Source organism: Octopus bimaculoides, chromosome 6, assembly GCF_046866305.1.
Source record: "Octopus bimaculoides isolate indiv1 chromosome 6, ASM4686630v1, whole genome shotgun sequence".
NCBI classification, from domain to species: domain Eukaryota; kingdom Metazoa; phylum Mollusca; class Cephalopoda; order Octopoda; family Octopodidae; genus Octopus; species Octopus bimaculoides.
In genome coordinates, this window is record NC_142933.1 from 74,301,685 (window position 1) to 74,314,067 (window position 12,383).

General features: G+C 38.9%; 1 protein-coding gene across 1 annotated transcript in view; it reads right to left on the bottom strand.

The window, feature by feature from the left end:
- Window positions 1-12,383, bottom strand: part of LOC106871163 (uncharacterized) — a 48,224-nt gene that overhangs the window by 32,936 nt on the left and 2,905 nt on the right. The window contains exons 2-3 of the mRNA XM_089354041.1: window positions 8,382-8,469; window positions 5,322-5,410 (exon numbers count right to left, since the gene is read on the bottom strand). Of these exons, the coding sequence (XP_089210167.1) occupies window positions 5,322-5,410; window positions 8,382-8,469 (177 nt within the window). The remainder of the gene's footprint in view (window positions 1-5,321; window positions 5,411-8,381; window positions 8,470-12,383) is intronic.

Here is a 12,383-nt window from a genome sequence, read left to right on the forward strand (position 1 = left end):
GAATACAACAGCAACAATAACAGGGAGAACGGACACACAGACACAGATAACCATAGGCACAAGAACACAGACAAAGGTAAGGCCATGGGGGTCAAGAGGGAGAATAAAGCTGAATGCAACAGAATTCTTGGACAGGGAGTCAGCAGACCTAAAACAGAAAACACTAGATGGGATGGTAACAATGGCGATGGTGGTGGTGGTGGTGGTGGTGGTGGTAGTGACAGTAACAATAGTAGTGGTAGGAATAACAGGATGAATGGGAGTAGCAATAACGGCAGTAATAGTAGTGGTAGTTACGAAGACAACCCCAGAGGGGCCAACAACAGGAATACTAACCTCCTTGACACTCAATTCTTCAACATACATGACAAAACTTATGATATGAGCCGGGTATACCCGACAACATTACCCTTTAACAAAAGAGTCTGCATCCCTAAACATACTCATGACCACATGGAAGCACAGTTCACTATAGCTAGGACAAAACTTAGACAGATTTTAGAATTATACACTAAGAGACAGAGACAGAATAAGACAGAGGCCCAACAACTTGGGAATATACCCGCAAGTGGCCTACACAAGCTCATGCAGCGCACGAAAAAGGGAGAAGTGGTATGCCTTCCCACAGATAAGTCCGGCAGAATGTCAATAGACAGCCTGCCGAACTATATCCAGGCAATGCAACCTCACATCGCCAATACGAAGGTAACAACCTTACAGGCGCATGAGGAAAGAGAAAAAGTCCTCAATGCCCACATGATGATGTGGACAATTGTCCTTAGACCCCAGAAGCGCACAGCCAACAACTTCCAAGCCTGGAACAATGATATCCCGACGCTGTATGGGCTCCGTAAGGACCACAAAGTAACAACTAATCCTGTAGTGGGACCACCAACAAGACCAGTCTGTGGAGCGAATGTCGCTAGTAACTACAGGATCTCCTACTTCCTCTCAATGATCATACGCCCCATAATCCAGATGTCACCTGATGTCTGTGACAGCACGGAAGATCTCCTCAGCAGGATCAACGACTGCAACAACACTTGCAACCTGACAGGGTGTATAGTGGGTAGCATGGATGTGGTCTCACTATACCCATCTATCGTCGTGGATTTTGCAGTGGAAAAGTGAGTGGAAATGATCAACGAGAGCGAAGTAGAGTTCCAAAAAGTCAACACAGAAGAACTGGGCCTCCTACTTAGATTGACATATGACGATGCATATCTAGATAGATACGACCTTAGAGATTTCTGCCCTAGTAGACCACCCACAATTACCTCTATGGCTAGGAAGACCCCTATAGAGAGATGGAGTGGATGGACCAGAGCCATACGGACCCCCACTAATATCCATCAGGTACAGAAAATGATCGCACATGCACTAGGAGCTAGTATAAAGGTCACCCTAAAAGGCCACACCTTTAAATTTAACAACAAATTATACGCCCAGGACGAGGGGGCAGCCATCGGGGTTAGTATCGCCGGTGATGTGGCCAATCTTTTCATGGTATGGTGGGACAGAAGGCTTAAGGAACGCCTGACACAGAACTCCATACTCGTGAATGTGTACTCTCGATATGTCGATGATATCAACTTAGTGGTAAAGACACCCCCACAAGAGAGTACCCCTGAAATAGAAATAGAAACTAAGACTATGGAGAGCATCCAGCAAATAGCTAACTCCATCCACCAGAGTATTAGAGTTACGATAGACTACCCTACTAAACACCCTAACCATAGATTACCTGTATTAGATACTGAACTCTGGCTAGAAACTAAGAACAATAAAACCAGAATCCTCCATTCACACTATACAAAACCTATGGCCTCCAAGTACCTGATCCACCGGAACTCGGCTATTGCGGACAATGCCAAATTCAACATATTGATGGCAGACCTCGTCAGAGTAATGCGAAATGTCTCCTGCATGTGCGACCCTACAGAATTAAAGAGACATATACAACATTTCGTCCACCGCATGCAGTTCTCGGGTTACAGCCATAAAGAAAGGATCAGGGTTTACAAAGGAGCTATGAAGAAGTTTGAAACAATCAAACGCAACGATAGGAATGGGATTTGCCCACTCTATAGGAGCAAATCATGGAACACCATAGAAAGAACTAAGAAGAAAATAGGGAAGGCAAGCTCATGGTACAATAGCCACAAGTACCAAAGCGTCATGTTCGTCGACACCACCCCTAGAGGCGAACTGGCGTACCGCTTTAGAAGGGCCCTAGACAAACTTAAGCTAAGAATTAAGGTTGTTGAAAGGCCAGGCAACCCTATCAAATCCCCTATCAGTAGAACATACCCCTTCAGTAGAACCCCCTGCACTGATAGGAACTGTATCGTATGTAGATTTAGCCCACAAACGAACTGCAAAACCAGAAATGTGGTCTATAGTATAAGATGTACAGAGGGACGATGCAGAAATAAGACAACGACATATGTAGGCGAAACAGCAAGGAGTATAGGGGAGCGGGCAAACGAACATTGGAGGGAACTTAAGGAAGGGAAGAACTCATCAGTTCTGTACCAGCACGCTGAGCAAGAACATAGAGGCTCAATCAACAACATAGAAATTAAAATCTTATCTACACATAGCAGTGATGCAGCACTTAGACAAATTACTGAAGCTACACACATAATAGAAGGGAAACCTAGCCTGAATAGGAAACTAGAATGGAACACTAACATACGCCACTAACAAACCACAGCATGTGACAACATGTTACCCATAAACCAATAATAGGAACAAAGTATAATACAATACATAGATAAACAAATGGAATTAAATACTACATATGTTAACAAAATTTAATTAATTAAACACAAAAAACAAAAACAAAAAAAAACAAAAAAAAACACACACACACACACACACATGAACATATAAATAAATAAAAACTAATACAAACGAACACGTATTAACAGAGAATATAGGTGATACAGACACTCCCCATACACACATGCACTTACAAAAGACACAGACACATTGAAGGACACGCATGCGTAGACACATACAATAGGAATACAAAATACAAAATGGCTGATAGTTAGCAAGGTGAGACACACATAAGAAAGAAGGAAACAAAGGACCACTGATGAGGTCACAGAAGTGTGACGAAAGAACTCTGGCCGAAATAAGATTAAGATTAAGATTAATGTAATATAAAGCTGAAAAAAAAAAAATTAACACCAAATATACAGTGCGTGTGTTTTTATTGGCTAAACTGGCAATATGACCATCCCCAAGTACAACAACATCTGTTTCAACACACGATTTCACATAAAAAATCTTGCAAAATAAATATATATATATATATATATATATATATATATATATATATATATATGGTGGTTGTCTACTCCTTAAACAGAGTTTGACCACCTCCTGCACCTACACCTTAGCCCTTTCATGGCGTCTGATGTGGCTTTTTAAACCAGACAGTGTTTTGAAAAAACACCCACACAGATTGCACCTCTGATTTGCACTACCAATACCTGCAAGTAAGTTCTGCTCATTGTGGATCCTAACATGTCTTTTAAGACCCCCATTGGATTTGCAAACCCTCTGGCACACACCACATTCAAACGTGTGCACAGACATATAATCAGAATAGCTGGATGAGGTTTGTTTTCCATGGGTTCGCAGGTGAGATTTGAGGCCAGCCAAGGACAGACATGGTCTGTCACAGACTGTGCACACAAAAAGGTCCTTGTCATTCACCTTCTCAGTCTTTACATTTTTCCTTAAATGTCTCTTGAGCCCTGCTTGCATCATCCTGGCCTCTTCAAATATATATATATATATATACATGTATATATATGTGTGTGTATGCGTGTGTGTGTGTATGCGCATGTGTGTGTGTGTGTGTGTGTGTGTGTGTGAATATTGGTGCATTGTTGTACCACTATTCTATATTCATACTTTAACCTGATGGTGCTTTGTTTTACTGGGAAGCAATACTACTGTATTGCATTTTTTAATAATTTTTTCTTTGAAAACTTTTTCATTGTTCTTGGTTTGTTAATGGCCAGGCGAACCGAAGAGAATCAAATTTACGTTAACAAATGTAATTTGGAAAGTTCGAAACCTAGGTCCTAGATTATCCATATCTTGGTTGTACATTTATTCAATGTTCTTCCTGCAGGTATTATGAAATTTTTTATGTTCGCCACCTGCAAACATCTTTGCCAGTATATATAGACTTTCTCTAATCCCGAACGTTAAACTAATGCATCCTTTTGTTGTTTACACCACCTGTCCTCGTCTGTTGTTGTTTTTTTCGTAAATTCTCCCATATATATATATATATATATATATATATATATATATATATATATATATATATATATATATATATATATATATATATATATACAGTGAAGTTTTACTATAGCGTCGTATATTATCGACTCCGCAGTGGGACTGAACCCAGAACCATGTGGCTGGAAGCAAACTTCTTACCACACATCTAGCCTGTACTTATATATCTTCATAGAAACATACATACACACACGCACATACATGTGTGTAAACTATAACCGTCACTCAGAAGCGAGTATTATTTGGTGACATGCACCAAACTTTCACTAATTGTTTTGGGCACCAATATGCAAAACTGTATCACAGGCTTAACTAGCAAAAGACTACTTTTTGTTGTATAACACTTGCATGTTATCAGCCCAATTTGAAAAAAAAAAGAATGTAAATAATACCCGAAATTTATTTTGTCACGTTACACCATTGCAGTGGAGGCACATGGCCTAGTGGTTAGAGCAGCGGACTCGCGGTAGAGGGATCACGGGTTCGAATCTCAGACCGGGCAGTGTGTGTGTTTATGAGCAAAACACCTAAGCTCCACGTGGCTAATGGCAGAAGGTAATGGCGAACTTCTGCTGACTCTTTCGCCACAACTTTCTCTCATTCTTTCCTCCTACATCTAGCAGCTCACCTGTGACGGACCGGCGACCCGTCCAGGTGGAGAACCTATGCGCCGATAAAACCGGGAAACTGACCCTTATGAGCCAGGCATGGCTCGAGAAGGAACAAACAGCAACAACAACAAACCCCATTGCAACAGGCGAACTAATTATTTTACGGACATGCAATATATAGCCTACAAGTTAGTGTAAATATTTTGTTGCTTTATATATTAACTGAAAGTTTATATCACCATGAATGTGTTTCAGAGTCAGACTTTCTCCAGTAATTCGAATTTGTATATTATGCAATAATTACTAATTTGAAGTAGGATGATATCCCGTGTCACTGCATTGATGAGAACCGAAAACAAGAAATTTGAATTATATACTTACTGCATTTCAAGCGATCAAGTTCTTGGTTTCCACGACTTCCTATTCGCCCATTGAGCAATTCAGTGCAGAAATGAATATTCTGTGCACGTCTATAAAAATTATTAACAACGGTTAGCAAAATTCAGATACCAGATACCTTCAATATTACTTTCTTACTTATAACATTCAGTTTAAATATTATCATTTTTGTTCAATAACAGGCATACAGAAACAGTGAGTGAGTTGAGCATCCCTCAAATCACTCCGTAACGTCTTTTAAAAAATCATACTTTGAATAATGTGTACTATGTCTAGAATAAAGACGGAAGGGTCCAATTTTAAACATTTTATTATAGATTTGCTTAACCTATGTCCATATCGGGTTACACAACAGCATCAACCAATTCCACCTTTTATCTGGATCTCTTATCAGTGGTCCATTGCCATTTCTGTACTGTTTTGATGCAACTGGAATATGTCCATGATGACTGGATGCTTTAATTTATCGTAACTGAAGTATCTCGAGTCTCAGTCTCCACATTCCTCAGCTAAAATTCTTCAGTTTCCATTTTCTTTCGTTGAAATTCATCGAGGAAATTTAGAGACTGAATATCAACTTTATTAGTTTGGTTATTCCAACATTCTGCTTACCACATGGTTCTGAAGATCATTACATCGCGATGTCTCGTCTACAGAAAATAATAACAATCAGTTGATATCGTTGTCAAAACCTGGGATGTATTCATGTAGAAATATAGTTATTGGTTATTCAAAAAAGCTAGCTAATGCTGTGGTGATTCCCTACACACTTATTCTGAAAGAACAAACTATTTCCATTTGTTCCTCAATTCTGTGAGGTTTCATAGTTTGTTTGTAGCACTGACATCTAAATTCACAGTAGGACACGCTTATAACTAACTATCATTGTCTTTATTGAGCAGGAAATATTATGTATAATTTCTTCGTTGTTTGTCAAGGTAGCAATGGCAGCGACGAAATTTTTAAAACCATTTGTTTACTCCTAATAGCTAACCTGTTGTAAAGTGGATTCCTCCAACTAGTGTGATGTGTGACTGCCGTTGTACTGTAGTTGCTGTTTACGATAGTAGCCACAATAGTTACTAGTTATCGGATACCGTTGTATCTCTTCGTACCGGAATAGTGATACACTAACTTCTATCTTACTATCGCTGATAGCTCCACAAAACACCGACTAGAACTATCGACTCTCGACTCCACCTTGACGACTGGCTACTGGTCTATTATAATGACCATCGCCTAACACTTTTTACCGGGAGGTGTATACAACATAATCTAATTCCATGAATCTGATCTTCGTTCTCTATCTGCCCTGAAGGATGTGTAGCCACCATCTAGTTCAAAGAGTAAAATCATCCATACTAATCTTGTACTATGTTAGTTTCATAGTTACAAGGACTGTCTTCTTGAGAGGACTTGCATTGTATCAGTCTATTCAAGTATAGATGCTCTATGCGTGACGAATAAGTACTTTCTTTGTCTTTCCTTCCATTTCATCTTGACCACAAAACTAGACTAACTTCTAGCTGGGATAAGCTGGCCAGTTGTTATTCTGTTGTTGCAGTTTCTTGTCGACCTCAAGTCAGGCCTGATCAAGGTCCCTTTTTTAAGATGCTACGGTATGATAATCCTTTCTACAGAAGGGACAAAGCCTTGAAATTTGAGGGGACTAGTCGATTACATCGACCCCAGTGGTTCATTGGTACATGATTTATCAATCCTGAAAGGATGAAAGGCAAAGTCGACCTCAGCGGAATTTGAACTCAGAACATAAAGACAGGTGAAATACCGCTAAGCATTTTGCCCGGCGAGCTAACGATTCTGCCAGCTCGCTGCCTTATGCTAAAGTATGATAATACGAAGCAGATTTGGTTGCTTCCAAGCAATTCAGAGACCGTTAACTCGTTAGTTTGAAGAATAGGTAATGTTCAGTACACCTTTACAAGTCCTTTACATTACTAATGAACATCACTGCCCCAAAGAGTATACCTAACTTCCTTTCCGCTATCGGGACAGAGAAGAGAGACAACATAGCCGCACACCACCAGTGTGCAAGTTCAACACTATGACTTCAAGTATTTGTCCCATTTGTTGCCATGTTCTTTCCCTATCATAATGGATATTTAACTGAGGGAAAAATGGAGAGATGCTCAAAATTTTATCCGTGGAGGCTTTAGATTGAAGAAGTTTTGCACAAGATAAACCCTACTTTCGTGGTTATAAAGGCCAGAGTCCAATTGACTCAGTAATATATTAGAACTGGTTATTTCTTTAGCTTCAATGAAGTTCATGTCTTTTCTTTTTGTTCTAAGGTGTCTTATGTCCAGTACTTTGCTGAACCACTGAATCATTTCATTACTTTCATCCAACCAGCGTGATAAAACAGTTTTTGGATTCAGATATGAGTAGTTCCCTATTTGCGATGGTTTAACATCTGTTGGATACTCTCCTCTAGACAGCCTGTTCAAGTGGTTCAGTAGTAGATTGTGCTAACTGATGCATGTTGCAGTTTCTCGGAGGCATAGATGAGAGTCGATGGAGACCAAGTGCGTACGACTTACTGCCAAATACGTATTCTCGTCCATCAGAGATTCAACACTCCCTAGAGTCCACATAATTATGAACAAATACTTCTATAGCTTCAGTCTGTGATATAAAATGCCAAGAGCCAACGGAAAATGTGGTCATCAAGGCAGCCTGATTAATCGATTATTTGTTTGTTATTTTCTGGCAGTTTCCGCAGTTAATAGTATGTTGCATCCTAGCATTACTTCGGTCTACACAAAGGAGGTTGAGAAGCGATCCATACATTGCGTTTAGATTCAGTTATTGCTTAATTACAATAAAAAGTATACAGTAATCCGTGGGGATGGGCGTCTGTATATGCAAGTGTGTGTGTGTGTGTGTGTGTGTGTGTGTCTGTATTTTGTATTTTAGCGTGTTTTATGTGCTTTAATTTTCAGTGTGTTTTATGTGTTTTTTGTGATTTTATTTTAGTGTCTACTTTTTTCATGTTTTATACTTATATATACGTATACTTACTGGCAATCTGTAGTGGAATAAGCATCTAGAGAACTGCGGCAACTTATGAACATTTCTTGCAACTCACGCATGTGTCTACTGCCTGCAACTAATAACAATATGTGACCTATATTATTCTGAACATAAAAATTGGTGATACACACACACACACACACACAATAATTATTAGCGACGACAGAAGCAGTATCAGTACCAAAAGGTAATCTTTATATCCAACTTAACGTGAATGTCTTGTTAGAACGCCGAATACTGCGTTAGTAGCCCTGAGAGATCCCCTCATATAGGTGCATGGTACATGAAAGTGCAGACATAGATCGTAGTAGACGAGAATGGCGCCGAAACCCTTATATCACGTGATTTCAATTTACTGGAATTCATCAGTCTGACAACATACCAGCAATGCACCATACGCCTGTAAAATTATTGAAAAATTGTTGGCCGGTTTGCTCGAGTTGCAAAAACAGCAACAACAATTGAAATAACAGCAACAATAATTACAGCAACGAATACTGTAATTAATGAATAGTAAATCGGAAAAAAGTGCTGAAAAGATGTTCTTACCAGATTATCTTGCAAACTCAATAACAGAATTTAAGTATGAACCAGACGAAGGAGTTACCTTCGAGGCTTACTATAGAAGATAAGAGCAGATTTTCAATAAAGTGTGCAAAGATTGGGACGACGATATGAAAACGCGCCTAATTGGCAGCAGAACATGAGCGTTACAGTAATTACGTACTCCTAGTAAAAACCTTCTGACATAAACTTTAGAAACACAATAGACATATTGTGTAGAATTTTTAACGGGTTCGGTAGTATTATGCTGAAATGGTATCCATCTTTACCATTCACAAAGAGCAGTGGATACTGGAGCGCATCATAGCATCTACTAATTCCTAAAAAACCTCTTGATAAACAATATTCTTTGTTTTCCCTTGTGGAACAAATGCAAATAGATTCTTTTATTCGCATTCTAGAGCAGCCAACATATAATTGCCCGTATGAGAAGCACGAATCTTCCAAGTGAAGTCCTGGAATTTATTGATAGACATTGCGAAGTTGATACGAATAGGAAATTGCACTCTTCTGAATGTCATAGATGTCATGCTTGCGAATGATGACATAATCCAGCAAGTGTCAAACTTTAGACCTTGGATGCAAACATGCATACATACATACATACAGGACAACGAAGTAAGAACCCACAGCATGTTAGAATCCATAGCCACTCATAATAAAAAGGAGTACCGGTGGAATGTCCCAGTGAAAACCTCAATAAAATGTAAGCACAACAGACCTGATATAATGACTTGAGATAGAGAAGGGAAACTATGTACAGTTGTGGAAATCAGCTGTTCAGTGAATGCGAACATAAAGCTGAAAATTAGTGAAAAAGATACCTACGCTGAACTATTGAGAAATCTGCAGTTATTCTATTCAGATTACAGAGTTTAGGTTTATACCTGTAATTATTGGGACACTGGGATATGTAACACACTACCTGAATATCTATTTTGAGAAATTAGGCTTCTCAAAACTAGAAAGGGGGATTACTTTATCAGACTACAGATCTAATCCATCACTGGAACTGTAAAAATCTGTAAAACTTTCCAGAAGTTTATCATTTGAGTATATATGAGCATATCTAGATATGCAAGTATATGCATGATAAGACATGCATAAAACAAAACATACAAATCTACACACATACATACATACATACAAAAATACCCAGGAGCCTTGAATCTAAGTTAGAAACCGGCTCTTTCTCTATTAGCAAGAAATCTTGAAATAAAACTGAATGGCATACATACATATATACATACACTCACACTCATACATACTTTTCTCGTATTTTAACATTTGTCTTTTTGTTCTTTGCTACCTCGCGCGCGTAAACGAAGGCAGGGTATTGTAATCACTCGTCTTTGTTTGGCTGTGTTTACAAAATTACTGGAAAACGGTTAAACGGATTTTTATCAGATTTGGCTGAAATTCTCACTGGGTAAGTGACTCGAAATAAAAATTTGGTTCGATTACTTTCAAACATGCATAAATAGAAACATAGATATGTGACTGTGTGTGTGTGTGTGTGTGTGTGTGAAGGCGCGTGGCTTCGTAGTTAATTATTAATGAATTTCCGACGCTGACAGAAGGTTACATATTATATCAGATGGATATAATCGATTAAAAGCGTTTTGCAACAATATTAATGGCACTTACTTAATCAAAATTGGAAGAATGAAATATCAATGTCGTCCCCAGTTGGATCTGAATTCAAAGCGTTAGGGGTGGGGGGTCGATTATATCGACCTCGGTACTTGACTGGTTCTTTATTTACTGACCCGGAAAGGGAGCTAAATAACATTTGAACTCAGAACGTAATGCAAAGTAAGTAATCATCAAATCCTAAAGTATTTTTATCCACTCATTCTACTGATTCTCTCACTCGTCCTCCCCACCTCATCAAATAATCCTTTCTACTGGAAGCTGTTGTTGGCACTCCGTCGCTTACGACGTCGAGGGTTCCAGTTGATCCGATCAACGGAACAGCCTGCTCGTGAAATTAACGTGCAAGTGGCTGAGCACTCCACAGACACGTGTACCTTTAACGTAGTTCTCGGGGATATTCAGCGTGACACAGTGTGACAAGGCTGACCCTTTGAAATACAGGTACAACAGAAACAGGAAGTAAGAGTGAGAGAAAGTTGTGGTGGAAGAGTACAGCAGGGTTCGCCACCATCCCCTGTCGGAGCCTCGTGGAGCTTTAAATGTTTTCGTTCAATAAACACTTACAACGCCCGATCTGGGAATCGAAACCGCGATCCTATGACCGCGAGTCCGCTGCCCTAACCACTGGGCGATTGCGCCTCCACTCTACTGGAAGCACAAGGCCTCTAATTTGCGGGAAGGGATTAAGTTGATTACGTCGACCTCCAGTGTTTCACAGGTACTTATTTCATCGACCCCGAAAGCATGAAAGGCAATGTCGACCTCGGCAGAATTTGAACTCAGGACGTATCGACGGGCGAAATAGCGCTAAGCATTTCGCCAGGCGTGCTAACAATTCGGCCAGCTCGCTGCCTTCCTCACACTACTAATAATGCTAATACAGCCAGCAGTCGGCAATTATGTTCACAAATGAACAAGGTTTGAATTAAGGAATATATTCTTAAATGTTCGCTAGCACTGCATATTAGATTACGAAAGTTTGAAGTTATTTTCAAATAATTCTTCATTGCATGCATCAATTTTGGATTAAATAATAAAAAAAGAACAAGTCTACAATATTATTTAGGTCAATATATAACAATATAGTAAAGTAATTCCCACAGCCTCCACATCTTTAATACAAAGTTTATCAAGTAAAAGGTTAACAAACTGTGTATATATGTCTATGTGGGCGTGTGTGCACGTTTCTGTGAACCCCCTCCTACCTAATAGTCAATACTTCAGCGGTTTTAATAACGTTACAAAATTTTGCACCGATTTCTTCAGCTTCATGCCCTAGAATGCTTCATTTTATAGGAGGGTTCATTGAACTTATGAACTATACCAAACGTATTTATCATCCTGATGTTTTTTACCCTGTTTCTATTTGTGGTGCTAAAACTTTTCAAAATGTAGGTTAAAACACTCCTCATACAATAACTGTTTTCCTATCGGCCTATATTTACTTGAGAATTATTCTTATATAAATAACTCATACATACATACATACATACATACATACATACACACACACACACACACACACACACACACACACACACACACAAACATACATACATACATACATACACACACACACACACAAACATACATACATACATACATACATACACACACACACACAAACATACATACATATATTACGCAAAAGAATTTAATGAGAATAATACTTAAATACTTAAATAAATTTTCAGATATATAATTCCCTATTCTACTTTATGGCTTGGTTACATACATACATACATACATACATACATACATTATATTAAG